The 20,165-nt window shown below is 38.4% G+C and overlaps 2 protein-coding genes across 5 annotated transcripts in view; both read right to left on the bottom strand.

Annotated features, from left to right (window-relative positions):
- Mon2 (MON2 homolog, regulator of endosome-to-Golgi trafficking) overlaps positions 1 to 1,484 on the bottom strand; it is a 92,430-nt gene extending 90,946 nt beyond the window's left edge. For both annotated transcript variants that reach the window (XM_042698664.1, XM_042698663.1), the window contains exon 1: positions 983 to 1,484. In XM_042698664.1, the coding sequence (XP_042554598.1) occupies positions 983 to 1,093 (111 nt within the window). In that variant the 5' untranslated portion in view covers positions 1,094 to 1,484. The remainder of the gene's footprint in view (positions 1 to 982) is intronic.
- Positions 1,485 to 15,583: 14,099 nt separating this feature from the next.
- Positions 15,584 to 20,165, bottom strand: part of Usp15 (ubiquitin specific peptidase 15) — a 102,687-nt gene continuing 98,105 nt past the window's right edge. For all 3 annotated transcript variants that reach the window (XM_042698609.1, XM_042698610.1, XM_042698611.1), the window contains 2 exons: positions 19,943 to 20,031; positions 15,584 to 16,031 (listed from right to left, as the gene is read on the bottom strand). In XM_042698609.1, the coding sequence (XP_042554543.1) occupies positions 15,849 to 16,031; positions 19,943 to 20,031 (272 nt within the window). In that variant the 3' untranslated portion in view covers positions 15,584 to 15,848. The remainder of the gene's footprint in view (positions 16,032 to 19,942; positions 20,032 to 20,165) is intronic.

Raw genomic sequence — 20,165 nt, forward strand, 5'->3', positions numbered from 1 at the left:
TCAAAAGAACGATCCAGAGGGTTGGGAAGGTGGCTTAGTGGTGGAATGCTTGCCTAGCATGCAGGAAGCCCTGGGTTAGATTCTTCAGTACCACAGAAACAGAAAAAGCCAGAAGTGGTGCTGTGGCTCAAGTGGTAGAGTGCTAGCCTTAAGCAAAAGAAAGCTCAGGGATCTTGCCCAGGCCGAGTTCAAGCCCTGGGGCTGGCAAAAAGAGGGGGTGGGGGAGAGAAAGACTCAGAAATTAAATGTTAAAAAAAAATCACTCAGGGAAGTATTTAGAGTTTTTATTTGTATCTATTAACTCGAGTATCTCTAATAATAACCTTCTGCTCTGACAACTTTCACATAACCTTACAAAACCACACTTCAATCCTATTTAACAGCTTTCAAACACCGGAGCTCCAAGAAGCTAAGATGCATTGCCGGAACTTACATTCAAGTGGTTTTTGCTCTGATTCCAACTTCCAGATTTCCACTACGTAACAACAAAGTGTAATACGGGTTAACTGTATTCATCCCTCTTGAGACTGATATCTCTATACAGCTCTTAATCTGAGTTAACTCAGACCAAGGCGGCAATGTTTCCAAGTGAGTGAGAAGCACAGATTTCACGGCAACAGGTAACTTTTAAGAGCAAGAAACAGACATACTTTTTTGTGTGTGTGCTTTTCAATTCTGGCTTGGCCAGTTTCAAGTCTGAAAAAGGGCTTGAAAAGGTGAGCGTGTTATAATACTCGTCGGTTGAATTCATTGCCTCGGTTCTCTCTGCCAACTTCAACTAAATCGAGAGAGGAAAGGAGAGTGGACGAAACCAGACTCGAAGGCCAACCACAAACAGCGATTGTGCAACCACCTACAGACTCAGAACCTGCCAATGGGCACCTGCGACGGCACTGGAGGCTCGCGGCGGCGAAGGACGGGCTCTACCAGGACCGCGGCAGACGCACCGGCGCCTTCTCTCGTTAAGTCGCCCGCAGCTTACCTCCTTGACCGGCGGGAATTTCTTCTTGCACTCCAGTGACAAGGCCCGCAAGTCACTCTGCATGTTCTCTAGAAGCTTCTTCACGGCTTCGGGGCTGTTGGTGCCGGACATGATCCTCCAAGGTCTGAGTCGGACTCACAAGCCTTGGCACTGTCAGCTCCTCCAGGGACCCGGCGGCGACCGAGCTCCCCCAGCCCTTCCCACAGCTCGCCTCTCGGGTTCCGCCCGGGCTCCGCCGGGCCTGGGGGGGCCTGGGCAGCGAGCCCGAAGCGCGCCGGCTCGCCCCGCGCGGCCTCCGCGCTACACCCCCGGTCCGGTCCGAGGCGGCCCCGCGATCGCCCCGCCCCGCCGGGCACCGCCAGCGCTGGCGGACGAGCCCACTTTAGGTGGGCAGGTCTTTCCTGAAGCTGCCACCCGGCCTGGCCACACCGGGCGTCACCAGACAAGCAGACTAGAAGCTTCAGCGCTGGCTCCTCAGGATCCCCAGACTCGCCGACGCCATTAGCGGAGTCACCCACAATTCCGAGCGCGGTCGGGCCACGTCAGTCGCACTTCCGGGCGAGGAGAACCCCGCCTCCGCTGCGGCCAACCAGGCAACGAGCAGCTGAGGGGGCGTGGCGGGGCGGAAAGGGGCGTGGCAAAGGCGGGGTCAGTGTGAGAGGAGTGGGGCCGCACGCCGCCTATCCTGATTCCACTCTGGCGGAGCTCTTCCGGACTGCATCCTAGGTATCCAAATAGGTCAAAGGCCGGGGTTGGGCCTGCGGTTTGCTTCCTTTTCCCTGGTAAATTCCCTGAGCACAGCCCTGGGATGCTCACTGGCGCATCTCTTGCGTATTTGCATTCTATTTTTGTGTATACACTTTGCTTCCTTCTGCATTAACTTAATCGCATTCTGATCACTTCTGCTCTCTGGAATCTCTGGCTTCTGGACGCCAAATCAGCGCCTACGTCCTGTTAATCCTCCCACACATTCCAGAATGAAAAGCTTTCTATGGCGGTTTGCAAAGCGACACTGGGGTCCTTACTGCAGATTCATTATTTTTTTTTTTTTAAACTAACCTATGAAGTGACAATGAAAACTTGCCTCATTTCCAAAATCTCTGCTGGCTGGCCCAGTCCCACTCAAAGTCAAACAAAATTCCTCCTGTCTGCCTGGCCTAAAAGTCTCTCCCCAACTAAAAGAAAACTTACAGGGAAGTTAAGGCTTTTTATTTATTTGCTTGGTTTGTGTTTCATTTCCAGGTGAAACTACATGGTCTAAAAACAGTACGTGGAATATGTTAAGTAACCAAGAAACATTTGTTGAATGGACGAATAAATGTCCTACTAATATCAGTGTTGAGGCTCAAGGAACCAATTAAAACCTTTCATTAGATCTGACATGCCAAGTAAAAGTGAGGCAAAGTTAAAATCATTTGTGATAGCTCATCAAGTCTCACTTGTATAACAGTATGGTGGCTACAGTCTAGAGGACATGTAGACAAGAACAAATTATTTATGCTGAACTTTCCTAGATTAAAAAAAGCCTCACTTGATTATATTCCCAAATTTAGCTCTATGGGAACAAACCAAAACAAAGTTTACCTATCTGTTTCTAAAAGTCATCAATATCAAGCCCTAGACACAAACAGAACTCCCAAATGCTCATCTTAGATCTACATACACCAAACTGCCTATGGACATCTTCACTTGAAAAATTTCACTAACATTTCATATTCCTTCCACAAAGGAATCAATCCTGTTTCTGCATTGTCTTTCTCAAAGAAATATATCACCATCCAGTTGCATAAATCAGGAAACTAATAAACTTGAGTCTCTCCATTCCTTTATCTTCTCCATCTGAGATGAATCAAGTCCTATTGTTTCACCATCTTTCATAATTTCTAGCTCATCCACTTTTCTTCATTCTCATCAGGATACTCACATCTGTTGCTCCTTCATGGCCTCTGCTGCTCTTTCTGTTTTCAGCTTCTGCCTCTACCCTACCAATGTGCTTTCTCTTTATGTATCACATTCAAATCTCTAAAAAGACTCACAGAAGTTCACAGTATCACATGGACTATTTCAATTTTGCTTTTTTTTTATACCACTCCAAAAAGCACTAAAAGAATGTCAGTCATCTATGTCCTAGGACCAGAGCATATTTATGCTCAATCACCTTCCATCCAGGTACCGACTTTAATGTGGTCAAGTTGATACATTTTCATAGTGTAGAACATGGGCTCCTATGATGAAGAAAATGCTTTAGAGATGTTGTAAAAATTCGTAAGAAATCTCACTTGAGAAATGTGAAAACTGTTTCTTTCTCACTTCATGGCAATAATCACCTTTCAGGTATTATTCATAATTCAAAGTTTTGTTTGTGATTCAGATTGTTAAGCACACAATTGCTGTTATTCACTTACAGTATGTGGAGTTACATCTACTGTGTTTGATTTTGTCATCATTAATTCCCCATTTCCTGGGTTACTCTTACTGAAATTAATTCATCCCTACAGTTCTTTTAGAGAACTTCACTTAGTCTAAGAATAGTCTTCAATTGAAGACTATCAGTTTATGCTTTCTACGTATTCTGTAAAGGCTTTACTGTTTCAGAATTTAATCTTGTTACTTGTAATTGGTCTAAACATGCTACTGTGAGAATGTAGATTTCTTTAGAGAATAAGGAAATGAATGCAAATGATACATTTTGAATAGAGGACATATAATTTATTCTTTGAAACACTACTTTCCTACATAGACTAATTTGCCTTTATGTTTCTTATGATTACTTGTCAAACTCTTTCAAACATTTGTTTTTTTATCATAACAACTTTAAAAACACAGTAATTTCTCATCAAAGTTTGATCCTTGTTAAGAGGAATAGTATCACGGTGAAAAATGGAGGACTAGGTTTTTCATAGCCATCTTTAATACAAAATTTCTTACATCTGGTCCTTCCTGAAATCATGGTATTGCTCTGGAGTACATATGATGTATATATAGATTTATCATAGAAAATCAAGCCACACACATTCCTGATACCTTTCACTCTAAGGTCTCAGTCAGTACATACATTTGCAAGGATCTTTTCTGTTATAGAAATCAAGCTGAAAATACAGTTCTCTGTAACAGCATCTGCAGAGCCCAGAGGACTTTTGACTCCTGTAGTTGTGATGGCTTATGCAGTGATATTTGTATTAACAAATTATATTTGTTGAAAGATCTGTTTCCTTAACAGTTCCTTTATTTTTATACCATCTAAAGACCTTGTATTTTATTTTCTTAAGCTTGCTTTCAGCCTTGTCCAGTGGTGGAAACCACACTTGTCTCAACATCCTCAGCTGCTTTGAGACCTCTTTAGTTGCAAGCTCTCAGGGCAAAGACATTAATGGGACCTCAAGCCAGACTCATTCATGCTTAGCCTTCTGAACTGCTCTCTGAACTTACTTCTCACACTTGGACTTTGTCCTTCCTGCCTCAGTTAAGGGGTTTCCTAGAAGCAAACATTATGGAAACATTGTGTCCATGTGATTTGGTAAGGATAAATTCTTGGAATACTCTAGTAAAAGAGTGAAGGAAGAGGAAGGAACCAACCTAGCAAAGGAGCAGCAGGGGAAGTTTAAGGAACTCTCTAGGTAGCGTTATCTCATATAATCATTGACTAATGGCTCTTCAGGCATCCTGGTATTCTGGATACATGGGGCAAAGAAATTAGGAGAATCCTTAGGGAATATTGTTGTAGAAAAAGTACACACACACACACACACACACACACACACACACACAGCCAAGAAGGCTAAAGTAGCATTCACAGAAATGACACAGGGAAAGGGATCTACAAAGAATGCTCACTACACTGGTCTTACTGGACCAAACTTCAGTCACGGATGATGTCCAGTCATTGGCCTCTTCTATACTAACTCATCACTGGGACTTGCTTACCCTGGTTTCAACCATTGGAGCAGTGATAAACACACTGAGGGTAGTCAACTGAGGGTAGTTTGTCCACTCTCCTGCATTAGGGCATTTGACAATGTCTGGAGACACCTGTGATTGCCACAACTTGAAGAGTCCATATCAATGTATCTAGTGGATAGGGCTAAAGCTAAACATATTACAATGTACTGTACAGCCTTCCCTGCAAAGAATCATTCAATCCAAGTATTGTGCCAGTATTGAGAAACCCTTTGTTCTGACTTGTTTTATGTTTGAAACCCTTGTTTGTCATCTGCCTGGCATTCTGATTCTCTGGGATAATAAATCCTCAGACCTTTCACCAACCTGAGAGTTTGCTAGTGATCCTCAGCCCCATGCTATACCTGACTCAGAATATTGCCTACATCTAGGTCCAATGCATCTAGCAGCTTTGTTGGCCACATCGCTGAATAAGGAGCTCCCTGGCTAGAACTGTATGAAGTTCATTTATCTACTTTGAATTTGACACTTGTTAATCTGTTCTTGGATATTGTCCCCTTCCTGTCTAGACTTCTAATGGCTTCACTTTACTCTGCATCCCTTTGTCCTTGTCTTCCCACTTCTCAGCCTACTATTCTTTCACCAAATGGCACACACAATTTCATATTCCCATCATTCCTAGTTAGAGCTGTCATGTTCAGTTGCTTGAGTAGACACATACGGTTTAGAATTATGACAGTTGCCACAGAACCAGTCCTTGAGATCAGAAATCACATTGGCTAAGCTCAATATCTCCTCACTGGAAAACTAGGAGCGGGACAATACAAGCAAAACAGCATCGAGACTAGATTTTGCCCCAAATCCTTTCTCTAAATTGAAGTGATAACAGTTTTGCTTTTAGACTAGGTCACTCATTATCTTTTAATTTAGTCTTTACTAAAGCCCTATGATACCCCCCCCCCGTGAAATTAATAATTAAGAGAATTAAAAGCTCTGTGAATTAAGAATATGTGAAAACTGGGGCTAAAAGAGATAATTCACTTGCTAAGTGCTAAGGATGCTCTAGCTAGTAGCAAAAAAAAACTGGAGTTTGTGTGCATGTAGTGTGTTCATATACATGTCCATGTAGTAAATATAGCATTGTGCCCATGATGCGCACGCATGTGTGAGTACACACACACAGTTTTTATAAACCTTATTCTTATAAACCTTATTGCCAAAGACTCAATCTTGTAATCTTATAATGCTGGTGGGGACGTAGGCAAGAAGGAACCCTATTGCACTGTTGGTATAAATGTAAAGTAGTACAATCACTCTGGAGCAGTCTGGAGGCTTCTCAAAAAACTTAAACATAGATCTTCCCTATGACCCAGCCATATCACTCTTGGGCATACTACCAGATATAGGGCAGGATACAGTAAAGACACACACACATCCATATTCATTGATGCAATGTTCATATAGCAAGTTATGGAAATAGACCAGATGTCCTACAACAGATAAGTAGATGAACAAAATGTGGCACCTACACACAATGGAATCTTACCCATCCATTAAAAAGAATAAAATGATGTTATTTGCAAATAAGTGGATTTAGAACAAATCATGCTAAGTGGGGTAAGCCAAGCTCAGAGAGGCAAACAGTGCATTTTTCTCTCATGTGTGGAAATTAGATCTACAATAACCTATACAGGACTCTAGGCATGCATACACAACTAGACTAAAGGAGGAGGGATTTAGGGAGGGCCCCCAAAGGTGTAACTTCTCTGAACATTTAAAAAATTATCAAAACAACTTCCAGGAAATGGAAATATATTTGGCAGTGTTTGTTTTTGCTTTTCTTTTTTTTAGGGTAGCAAAGGTTGGGTGTAGAAAGGGAGGGAAGGTGAACAAATGCACTCATGCTATTCAGTATATATTATATGGAAAATGGCTTGTGAACAAGGCCAGGGGGGAGAAACTGGAGGAAAGAAAAGGGTGATATTATCAAAAAATATTGAAATGTACTCATAACCTGACTATGACATGTTCACCTCATTGTATAACACCTTCATTACAAAAAATAGCTTAACTGATAGAAAATAAAAAAAATAGCTTAAGTTAAACAGGCTGAAGGTGTGGCTCAAGCTGTAGAGCCCTTGCCTAGCAAGCATGAGGCCTTGAGTTCAAACCTCAGTACTGCCAAAAACTTAAATAAGGAAGCAGACACAGGCGAGGCCACACGTTTGTGCTGACAGAAAGAGGCCAATCCAGAGACGGGACACAGGGAGCATTGTCAGAGGGAAAACTAGGTAAGAGGGATGTGGGAACTGGCAGTGGCTCCTTGTGGGTGCGGGACTTCTTTTGTGGGTAATGGAATTCACAGTGGAATCATAGCCTGATGAACTAAAAGCCCACTGAACTGTTTATGCCAGGAGAGTGAACTTTACAGGGTATGCATTTTATCTCAATAAAGATGTTAGTTAGAGAAAAAAAATCATCTTTTAACAGATATTCCTAAACAGCCAATGTGCTCCTCAACCCATGCAAGTAAAAGTGAGATATGTATGTATATGCACACATACGCACACACACACACACACACCAGGCTTCAATACCATTTGACTTGATGTGGATTCTTGTCCTCAGTCATAGAGGAATAATAATATTGAGAAAGTTCCAAGGTAAGAGTTTATTTACTTATTTATTGCCAGTCCTGGGGCTTGAACTCAGGTCCTGGAACACTGCCCCTGAGTTTTTGCTCAAGGCTAGTACTCTACCACTTGAATCACAGTGCCACTTATGGCTTTTTCTATTTATGTAGTCCTGAGGAATCAAACTCAGGGCTTCATGCATGCTAGGCAAGTACTCTACCACTAAACCACATTCCCAGCTCAGCCACATTAAGAGTTTAAAGACTAAATGTAAGATAAGGGACTGGGGTACACATAAAGCCCTTGCTATTCATTATTACATGGTTCCAAGAAGATTGCAAACAAGGAAAAACTGCAAATGTTCAGGATACAGAGTTTAAACATAACTGACAATAACAAGGGGCTGACTGAAAGCTTCTCTCCATCAACTGAGCTGTGTATAGAGTACATGGGTGTTTTTTTTGACTATACTTTCTCAGAACCACATGCAATAAACCAGGAAACAGAAAGCTTAAACTATAAAACAGTAGCATATTCTCCCATCAAACACCCCCACAGATATTTACAAAATAGGCTCACTGTAATGTTGATATAGCATGATGGCACATTATTATACACAGACAAGAGACAGGACATTTGATAAAACAGATGCAGATTTTACTCAGATTATTAGAACAAAGTCTGGCTATCAGTTAAAATCTGAACACAGTTTTCCCTTTCTTTTTCCTGCCCCATTAACATAAAAGTCCAACCTAGGACGGTCATTCTAGGGTAATTAAGGACACAAAGTCCTTCTGTGATACAGTTCCTCCTTTGTCATCACATTGCAACATAAGTGGAAAGGAGGGGGAAGAAGGGAAGGGAATGCCCCTGGTTAAGGAAAATAGCTAGATGCTGCACATTAACACTTGTACTTACACCTCATTGTCTAGAATTAAGTCATGTGGCTACACCAGGCTACAACTTTAGTGTAAGGTCCTCTCCTGGATGGCAAGCAGACTCCACCCTCCTGGCAGCAAAGTCTCCACCCAGTACCTGCGTTACCTAGGCAACTGGGACACCTGGAAGAGGTCACATCTGCATCCGCTGAGGTCACATCTGAATTTGATGTGGCCACACCTTTCCCCGCCCATACCCTAGATAAGGGCAAGCCCTGGCCCAGACTCGCTCTTTTTCTCTCTGTTTGTTTCTAGCTCTTGCTCTTGCTCTTCTTTTCTAGCTCTCTCTGCTCTCTCTCTGCTCTAGCTCTTTCCTCTCTCTTTCCCAGCCACGTGGAGTGCCAACCTTGCCTGGTCCCAGCAGGTCCACTGAATAAACCTACCCCTTACCTGAATACCACGTGCGTGCTACTGTTCTCACCCCTCTCTCTGCTCTTTTCTAGCTCTTTCCTCTCTTTCCCAGCTCTCTCTCATTCCCAGGCCTTTCCCAGCCACGTGGAGTGCCAACCTTGCCTGGTCCCAGCAGGTCTACTGAATAAACCTACCCCTTACCTGAATACCACGTGCGTGCTGCAGTTCTTACTCAGCTACCTCTTTTTAAAAACCTAACATTTAGATCATGTGCTGGACTAAAAGTCTGTAATCGTATTACTTAGGAAGAAAACAACAAACACTGGAAGTGTTGTTCTCTCAGTCTCTGAAACAGCCTGTATGTTTCCATTAAAAAAAAAAAATAGCTGACTTGCAGACATTGGATAACCAGGTGAATTAAAAATGTTTAAAATGTTTCAACATTAATGTTTAAATATATAAACATTAAAATATAATTAGGACTAAGGAGAAAAAAAACAAAGGAAATTGAGGATTATTCTTCTGTGTACCATGTCTAAGCTTAACACAGAAATGAAAACCATAGAGAGCACTGATAAGTACTAGGTAATAATTCATACATGTAGAAAAATCAATGCATCTCTTATAAAAGAAATACCAAATGAGAAAAGGTGAGTTATCTAGAAACATGGAAGACACATAATTTCTTACAAAAGTTTTTTTTTTGGGTCCGGTCATGGGGCCTGAACTCTGGGCCTGGGCACAGTCCCTCAGCTCTTCAGCTCAAGGCTAGCGCTCTACCACTTGAGCCACAGCACCACTTGCGGCTTTTTTTTTTCTTTTTGCTTATGTGGTGCTGAGGAATGGAACCCAGGGCCTCATGCATGCAAGGCAAGTGCTCTACCACTGAGCCACCTTCCCAGCCCCACAAAAGTTTTAAGTTGGGTCTTAGTTCTGGGAACTCATGACCTGTTTTAACAGTCTCATTGTCCCCCTGAACATATCCTTATAATGTCCACTCTCAAAAGGTGTGGCTCCCTGGGCAGTCCACATTGCCACTCCAGCCTGTTTTTTTGTTTTTTTTTTTCAAACTTCGTATGTAAAAACACAAGGTGGTTAATAACAAGTCAGAATTCCCTATCCTCAGTTGAGAATTTCTGCAGAACATAAAGGCAAACTTCCATTCACAATCAGTAGACTTATTCTATTTTATTTCAATAATCATTTTTTCTTATGTACCAACTGTACAATGAAGATTCTAGCCAGGTGCTATGGCTCATGTCTTTAGTCCTTGCTTTTTGAGAGTCTGAGATATGGAGGAGAATCACAGTTTGAGTCCAGCAGGGGCAGAAAAAAATTTGAAGACTTCTCAATCCATCCTTGCGGTTAGGTCAGTGCTCTGTGCCTGTCATTCTAACTACAATGGGGAGCATAAAATAGGCATATTTCAATCCAGGTACATAGCTGGCAAAAAGGAAGATTATCTCAAAATTAACTAGCACCAAAAGTAAAAAGGGAGGAGTGGGACAGAGGGGTCAAGACTGGAAGTTGTGGCTCAAGTTGAAAAGAACCTGTCTAGCAGGTGAGAGGCTGAGTTCAAAACTCCTGTACTGCAAAACAAAAATAGAAAAACAAGAATTCGAAACTCTTATGTATCACTTTTCTTTAGTCATAGGTAGCACAAGGTAACCACAATGGTTTAAGCTAGACAGTCCTGACCCCTGCTGGATGTAGTTAACCATAAACAGGCTGGTTCAAGTTAACTATAGTAACACAAAATCTGTCTTTTAATTTTTACTAATAAACAGCCAGTTCTTTTTCTGTGCTTAAAACTAGTAAAAAAAAAAAAATGTCAGCTTTAGTTTATAGTATTCAAAATAAACTATGAAGAGACACACATAGAGACAGAAATACCTTGGATTTCTGCCTTCCCTTCCTCTCTTATTTTACAATAGATCACTCATATATTTGTTTTCTTATATGTCAAAACTCAGCATTTTCCTAGTTTATAACCATCAGCTAAAGATACTGAGTGGTACATAGATCTCTAGTAAATGTTTAGTAAGATGAAGACAAAGGGAAAGCAGTGTGTGTGTGTGTGTGTGTGTGTGTGTGTGTGTGTGTGTGTGTGTGTGTGTGTGTGTGTGTGTGTGTGTGTGTGTGTGTGTGTGTGTGTGTGTGTGTGTGTGTGTGTGTGTGTGTGTGTGTGTACGACAGAGAGAATGCAGATAAATGGTGATGATTATGGGCTACCTCTTCCTATATAGCTTATAAAAACTTGTAAAGTTTTACATGACGATATTATCTACTTGTCGTTTTTCATTTAATACAATTGATATGAATTAAACACGTAAAGCACATGTATATTGAATTTGGAATGTCTCCAAACTGGAATGCATACAAGAAAAATTATACAAATTTCTCAGTATCACCTACTGATGATACAATTACAGTATCCATCTTTAACTATAAGGTAATAAATACATAAATGCACTCACCTTTTCCTTTACTTTCTCTATTGTCTGGTCAAGTGGGACTTGAACTAAATTTAGCTTTTATCAGTATATCAAAAATTCAAGTTAAATCATTCAAAGACTAAAACAACCACTGTAAATCAAAAAATATGAAGATTTCCACGTTATTTTATTTTTTTATGCTGGAGCTTGAATTCAGAGCCTGGGCAATGACCCTTAGCTTTTTGCTCAAGGTTGTTATTCTACCACTTGAGCCACAGCTTCACTTCCAGCTTTTTGGTAGTTAATTAAAGATTTGCTTTGAACCATGATCCTCAGATCTCAGCCTTTTGAGTAGCTAGGATTATAGGCATGAGCTACCAGTGCCCAGCTCAGATTTCTACTCTTATTCTTTGACTCCAGAAATGAAATTTATTTTCCTTTTCTTACAACTTCTCAGATTTTAGATGACTCCTGGTTCCTTTCCATGAGACATTGCAAAAGAGTGGGTGAGAATGTACCATTACACAGCATAGAACAAAGATATGAAATAGTAAGGGTTTCAGGTAGATAATTTAAAAATAGAAACAATGACCAGTTTAATCCTTCCCCGTGTAGCAGTGTTCAACAATGTTGGTGATAGAATGTTCTTTCTCTCAGGAGACTTCCTCCTGTTCCTTTATTGAGTTGGCATGTCACTGAAGAAGTCTTCCTCATTTTCTTATCATCTCCTGGCCTATTTCTTTAAAATATTTTCACCTTACCAAAATTAGCCCCCCAAGAAGTTTTGCCCTTACACTATTTTAGTACTTGCTGATTTTCTAACTGATATAAAGTCAACACTTTGTGTGGTTTATATCCAGCTGTTGGAAAGAAAAGATAAATACTATTTAATGAAGACAAAAACAAAAGATTTTTTTTTTTTTTGGTCAATCATGGGGCTTGAACTCTGGGCCTGGGCTTTGGTCTCACGGGCCTTCCTACCTGGGCTGGCTTTGAACACTGATCTTCAGATATCAGCCTCCTGAGTAGCTAGGATTACAGGCCTGTGTCACCACGCCCAGTCAAAAGCAAGATGTTTAAATAAAGTAACAGACTGTGTATGGACATTAAAAATAAATAAAAAGACCTGACATTCAGGGTTGCATTTGGGGAGATAGAAAGGACATGTGCAGGTTGGATGAACAAGTACAAATAAGTTGATAAAGTCGTGTGTGTGTGAATGTGCACACGCACTGGTCCTGTGGCTTGAATTCAGGGCCTGGGCACTGTGTCTGAACATATTTGTTGCAGGCTAGTGCACTACCATTTGAGCCACAGCTTCATTTCTGACTTTTTGGTGTTTAATTGGGGAGGTAAGAATCTCATGGACTTTCCTACCTGAACAGGCTTCGAACTATAATCCTCCTAAGTAGTTAGGATTATAGGCATGAACCACAGGTAACTGGCGATAGTTTTTTTTTTTTTTAAAATAGGAAAGATCAATCGATTTTGCAGCTGGTATTATTCTTATTAAGTACTCAAAGATGGAGATGAAGACACCGCACAGGCCACAAATCTGATTCCCACAAAAGGACATATTATGTGCTCTCGTAATCCTATGAGCAGACACTACGTAATATTGTAAGAGGGGGTATATACTGAGGATGGAATACTGGCTTCACCATATAGCAGTTGTGTAAACTTAGGTATTATTTCAAGTAAGTTGTAAAGAAAAATTTAAAAAAAGAAATTTTATCTTGATCTTTTATAAAAAGTGAATTTGATGACTATCCCTACCACATAGTTGTGGGGTTAAATGAGATAATACATATAAACAATATAGTAAGTGTTCAATAAACATCAAGTACCATGTTGTTATAGGTGAAGAAACAGCTGGAAAGTTCAATGTCATATGATTACTAAGGGGCAAATCTACAAGTTAAATTCTAGATATATTCCCATTAATCAGGTATTTACTGATAAATATCTGCTTTTACTTGACTATGTATTATCCTTTTGAGCTATTAAGGTTTTTCTTTTAGGTTGAAAATGACATTTCAGTTTGACAAATTCAGTGGCATTAACATAATTTCCTACTTTAGGGTCTTTTAGTGGGACTAGAAATGAATGTCAAGCATTGAAAAGAAAATAGAAAGTAATCAGGTGTAGTGGTACATGCCTGTAACTGAGAGGCTTGAGGCAGGTGAGCAGTGATGTCAAAGCTATCTCAAGCTACATAGTAAGAGTTCATCTCAAACAAAAAAAGAAGGGCTGGGAAGGTGGCTCAGTGATAGAGCGCTTACCTTGCATGCATGAGGCACTGGGTTTGATTCCTTAGCACCACATAAGGAGAAAAAGCCGGAAGTGGCGCTGTGGCTCAAGTGGTAGAGTACTAGCCTTGAGCTGAAGAGCTGAGGGACAGCGCCCAGGCCCAGAGTTCAGGCCCAACAACCAACAAAAAAAACAAAAAAAAAAAAAGAAAAAGAAAAGAAAGAAAAGAAAGAATGAACAGAAAGTGCTCTCCATGAAGAATTAGGATGCAGACTGAAATCTAGGGAAAATTAACTTGAACAGACATTAATCTGAATATAGCCTGTTAACTTGTTAAAGAGCAAAAGAATTTAAGTTCTGTGAGGGTAGAAATATTTGTTTCCTGCTATACTATCTCCAGAATGTAAAACAGTGGCTGGTAGTCACACAAACATGTTTAATTAATGTTTAAATTAAAATAATTAAAATTCCTAGTAGCATTTGCTTTCTTTTTCAGTATTAACTAAGTTTAAACTGAAAATTCTAGCATATAGAGTTTTTTTATCAGCAGATTCAGAGTAAGAAATAAAAGACTAAATAAGGCCTTGAATAGCTTTATTGAAATCTGTATAAATAAACATGCACAATTCAAATGTAAACTCAAGTGAACCCAAGTGCAGACAAAATTTTAACCTCTGTCATGCAGGAGGTTAGTTTACATTTAAAAAAAATGAAAAAAGAGAAAAAAAGAAAAAAGAAAACAAAAAACAAAGCAGCTTTTAAAATACCAGGATGAAAAAAACCAGCTTTAATATCAAGGAATAAAGCATAGCCATGATCAAACATACCTCATTTATCCTGGTCAAATGCATTTTTTAAACTTTTAAATGCTAACATAAATAAATAATTTACCAAAATGTGCACTCACAGAGTGAACTTTTATTTACAATACACAATTTTATAATCTATTGTATTTGATTAGTTCAAGTGAAGAACATTATACTTTTTGCTTTAATAACAGTGGGACACAAAGCAATTTCTCAGGTAGTCGATATGTGAAATGTGCCCCAGCATTTAGTTTTCTATTAAAGGCAGTATTGTATGCCAATCAACAATACATTCTTTCAACTAGATCAAAGGGAAAGAAAGCAGCAAATAAAAATGTTTCAAATGTTCACACATATATTTGGCATCCTGGATCCTTGAATGTGGTGAATTAAAATCAAATTCAAGGTTTGTATGCTTTATATACTGTACAGGTTCTGATTCTGGAACATGCAAATGCCATTTCTCTTATAACAAGTTACCTTCTGAGAAAGCTGTAAGGCTATGGTGAATTCCATCAGGAACATACAAAGAAAGTTAACAGACCTACCTTTATAGCCAATTGTTCATTAATGATTTAAAAGCTAGTACATAAAAAAAAAACACACACAACAAAAAAACCCACAAAAAACTCTCACCTAAGCCTGATGCAATTATTACTATGGATACAGAATACTATTAAGTCTGTTCTTATATTACAATAATTAGGAGAGCTAAAAGTTGCCAAAAATAACAACAAAAAAATGGGGTAGAGAACAATAGACAGCAAGAAATTTAATTCTGGACACCAGATTAAAGATAGGCAGTTTAAAATAAAAAAAATTCAAGGTCTAAAGAAGAGATCCTAACAGCACTAAAATATACTTACATGTAACTGAAAAATGAGTTTAGATGGGAGTGTTGAAATCTAGAACCTGTTTCCAAAGTGGCAGTAGATGAAGATAATATTCTGGATTTTTAATGATACAACAAAAGAAGTTACTTTTTCAAGATTGATTCCCATGTTTGTTATTTTTCCAGTAGTCTTATGATTACCAAGGATACATTTGAAAATTTGGTTTTCTAAGGATATTACTGCAGTATTAATGCCATATTAATACTGCAGCTAAATATAATAGTATATACGGCAGCCTAATGCACATCAACTAGTTTACCCAAAAACTAAGTTCAGCCATAGTTATCTTGCAGTATTATTAGAGCAAAATAAATGACCAACATCCACAAATTTAACATCTGTCATCAATTAACTCACATCCAAAGAATTAAAGAAATCATAATTCATCAAAACAGCAGCAAACTTAAAAGGGATTTATTTGTGATTTCCTATATATATTTAGCTTGTAAATACAAGACTGTAAATGTATTAAGAGACAATTTCTGTTAAAGTTTTCATTGTGTTTCACTTCAAGTACTGCACAAGTTAAAATCTGATAAAGGATTTACATTCAGTTATCTGAAACTCCCCATCTCAGACTTTTGTTTTAATGTGGTGGGTAACTTGTTTTCCATAGATACCACCAGCAGGAAAGTCTCTCTTTTATGGCTTCTAGGGCTCTCATTAATTAGTGTGCATACAGTTTTCATTTTCTATATCATTGTCATTATCATTGCTATCTTCATCACTTTCTAAGGGGATGCCTGTGGCAGCTGAAGCACCTTTAGGTTCTCGGTCAAGAGGAAAAAAGCCAGTTCCACTGAAAGTGTCTTGTCTCTGGTAGAAGAGAACGTATGCTGCTTTGGACTGTTGAAACAAAGAAAGGAGGTTAATGATCATGCCTCTCAAAGGTCAAACTGAATACATAAATTCTGAGCTGGTGACCACTTTTGGTTACAAGGAAAAATTAGATAGAAAAATCACACTGAAATTGTCTAAATATAAGGTGATATCTATATGTAAGGGAAAAATGGTCTCTGATAACAAAAATTTTGGCTTTCTATATTATTTGGACTAAGAAATAAATACAAAATAAAACAAAGATTAACCTACTTATTTTGAAATAAAATTTGACATTTTTTTCCTTTTGATTCTTCAGAAAAGGTGAACATTTTTCTGTCTTATAACCAGGTACTTCAATCCAGGTTTGTTTTAGGTCCAACTTTCTTATTGTAGTCAGAGTAATTTTCTGCTCACTCATGTGTATAATCTTAGATGACTGTTGCCCAAGGTCAGCCCAAACAGAAAAGTTCTTGAGACTCCATCTCCAAAATAACCAGCAAAAAGCTAGACTGGAGGCATAGCTCAAGTGGTACAGTGCCAGCTAAGCAAACAAGCCAAGCAAGCTTGAGACCTGGAGTCCAAAACTTGGTATTGAAAAAGAACAAAAGACAAAGAAAAACCAACACTATGCTCTGCCCTCAGTCCACTGATCTCTCAATTTATACCTTTCAGGTGACTTATTCAAACCTATGGCTTCATTTATTATCTAAAACTGACAACTCAAATTTATAAAGTCAGTTCTCACCTCTAAACTATAGTTATATTAATGAAACAATGTAATCACACAGAAACCTTAAATTTCAACAGCAATTATTCCCAATCTTGATGAACAGTGAAGAGTCATCTTCAATTTCTCTCTCTGCATCTTTATCTTTATATATGTAACTTTAAGTTTTTACTAATTCTATCCACTAATTCTATCTATATATAATTCTATTCCATAAGTTCATTCTCCCTTGTTCCTACTATTACTAATTTAATTACTTAAATTGCTTTGGCAGCTTCTGGAATTTCTTTCTGCTATTTTTACTCAGTCCTTTCAAATATATTTCTTTACTCTCAGATGTTAAGATACAATTTTAAAGTCATTTTACTATTTAACAATTATCAAATGACTTATCACAGTCTTTCAGAAAACATCTAGAAAACTAGGATTTCAGTTTTCTTGATCTGAGTACTAAATTTAGCTCTTGCCTAATTTCTTCCCTGTATGCCTACATAATCTTGTCTTTCAGCCATACAAAATTATTTTGTCCCCTTAAAATGTCCTCTACACTGTTATGCTTTTCTTCCTTTCTAAAGTACTGTTTTCTTTGTGTAGCATTCTCTTATTTTTTTTTAAATTTAATTTACTCTTATCAGTATTAACAGACTCAGGTCAAACAGCACCTTCAGACAAGGACTTCCTTTCACTGCTTGTTTCATCCAAGTAGAAATTTGAAGAAAGCAGTATTCATTCTATGTAATCTTTCACAGTATTTTAATTTAATTGTTTTTTGATAGTGCTAAAGTTTGCTCTCAGGGCTTCAAACTTGCTATGTAGGTATTCTACAACTTGAGCCATTCCTCCAGTCCCTTTCTGCATTAGTTATTTTTGAGTTAGAGTCTTGCTTTATACCCTGACTTGCCTGGACTGTGATCTTCCTACTTGTCTTTCCCTCTGTCACTAGGGATGACAGGCATGCATCACTATGTCTGCCCACTGTGTATCTCCATACCCGGAATACCACTGGGTACTGGGCCACTAACCCAGTCATTAGTTGATGAGAGAGTCATGAGAACATTATGCCTGGACTAGCCTGAACTGGAATCCCCCAGAAACCCCTGAACTCTATTTCTTTTTTTTTTTTGGGTCCGGTCGTGGGGCCTGAACTCTGGGCCTGGGCGCTGTCCCTCAGCTCTTCAGCTCAAGGCTAGCGCTCTACCACTTGAGCCACAGCGCCACTTCCGGCTTTTTTCTTATGTGGTGCTGAGGAATCGAACCCAGGGTCTCAGGCATGCAAGGCAAACACTCTACCACTGAGCCACCTTCCCAGCCCCTGAACTCTATTTCTTAAGTGATTAGGATTACAGGTTTGAGCGATCATGCCTGGTTGGTTTTTAACATATTATAATTATTAATTTGTTGTCTTTAGATTGTAAGGCTCTTGAATCAAATATAAAAATTATTCTTTACTCTTATTTAGACTACCTTTATATAAGGTAGTCAAATACATTTGGCTAAATAAAATTATTATTAAAACACATAGTAATATCAAATTCATGTTTATAAGACCAATTATTAGGACAGTGGGCAGTATTGTCAAAAAGACTTTCAAGGGGGGCGGGAGGGGGATGGGAAGGGATGGGAAGGGGAAACAAAGGAGGAGGCTACGATGCTTGATAAGAAATGTACTCATTATCTTGCCCATGTAATTGTCAACCCTCTGTACAGTATTTTCACAATTAAAAAAAAAAGGACTTTCAAAGAGGGAGAACAATTTTAGGATGTTTAAACAAAACAAACAGTGAGACACAAAAGAAAATGATGAATTTAAAATACACTGGAAATGTTAAGAGGCATAGAAAAAATACAGTATTCAAGTATTTGCTTATCTGGTTGTTTATATGGAGATAAGTAACAAAAATGTGTGTATACATAGATACACATACATGCATATGTGCATATGTATTCATGTTCCATATAATGGCTTTTTCATAAATGGCATATGCAATAGTCGCACCAAAAGATTAAAATATAAATGAGGTATGTAGTAGCCTTTATCATCTAGGTTTATACAAGTACATTTTATGATGTTTGTACAATGATCCAAATACTTAAAGCATTTTACAGAATGTACCCCTCTTGTTAAGGGATGGACACACACACACATACCTACCTCTTGGCAGAGGCAGAATAAAAAAAGGAGAAAGAGAAACTTATGGACTGGGAATGTGGCTTAGTGGTAGAGTGCATGCCTAGTATGCAAGAAGTCATGGGTTCAATTACTTAGTACCACATAAACAGAAAAAGCCAGTGACAGTGTGGCAGTGACAGTGTGGCTCAAGTGGTAGAGTGCTAGCCTTGAGTAAAAAGACGCTCAGGGACAGTGTCCAGGCCCTGAGTTCAAACCCCAGGATTAAAAAAAAAAAAAAGGGAGAGAGAAACATATTATTTCTTATCTATTCATGAAACAAGACTAAAGTGATGCCAATAACTGGGCTCAGAGTTTATTTGCTTTAATAAGGTAGACTTTGAAATATCACAAACAATATATCTATATATCTACAGATATATTTATAGTCTGTGCCTTTAAGTAATATATAATTTAATTTGTGGAACAGAACAAATAAGTTAGTATCTCTAGTATTTCTCACTTGTTCTACCATTCTAATAAAATTTATACTTGCAAAAAAATTTATACTTGCAAAATTATGGAAAAATGAATCTTCAAGTAATTTTTGGCTTTCTTCTTAGGATATATTATATCATCATCCTGTATCAGTCAATATCTGAAGTCAAAACTTTACTGTGATGCAAAATGTAACAAATGTTGATTGTAAACTAGAACCAATGTGAATAGATGTAATTTCCTCATTTACTAAGCAGAAAATACAAGGCTAGTTTTTTGTTAAAGATCTACACTTTAAAACTACTTCCTAGAGGAAAACTAATTTCATTATAAACTATATGAAAAACTGCTAGAAAAAATTACAAACTGTAAAAATTCTGAAAATAAATGCACACTAGAGAAAAATCTCTATTTCTTTAAAGCAAATCAGTGTTTCTTAGCTATTAGAATTGTCAAAATGTGGACTACTGTATTCCAGAGGTCCCACTTATTAAATTTTTTGGTGCTAGGGATTGAACTCATCGCTTCCCTTTTGCTATACTTATATTCATGCTTTAAAACTATTAATCTCATGATTTTTCAAAAACTATAAGACACACTTACCACAATTTGGTCTACAGATGCAGTGGAGACACTACTGTCATCAAAATAGTACCATTTTCCATCATCTTTATTTTTTGCAAAAGCAGTATCTAGGGAAAATGACAATCACTCTGTCACTAAAACATCCACTGTTTTTGAGAGACTCCTCAAACCTACAATTATTTGCATAAGGAATATCTATTAAAATTACATGACAACAATTAATGAGGATTAATTATTGTGC

Source organism: Dipodomys spectabilis, unplaced genomic scaffold (genome assembly GCF_019054845.1).
Source record: "Dipodomys spectabilis isolate Male_0828 unplaced genomic scaffold, ASM1905484v1 ptg000234l, whole genome shotgun sequence".
Taxonomy (NCBI): domain Eukaryota; kingdom Metazoa; phylum Chordata; class Mammalia; order Rodentia; family Heteromyidae; genus Dipodomys; species Dipodomys spectabilis.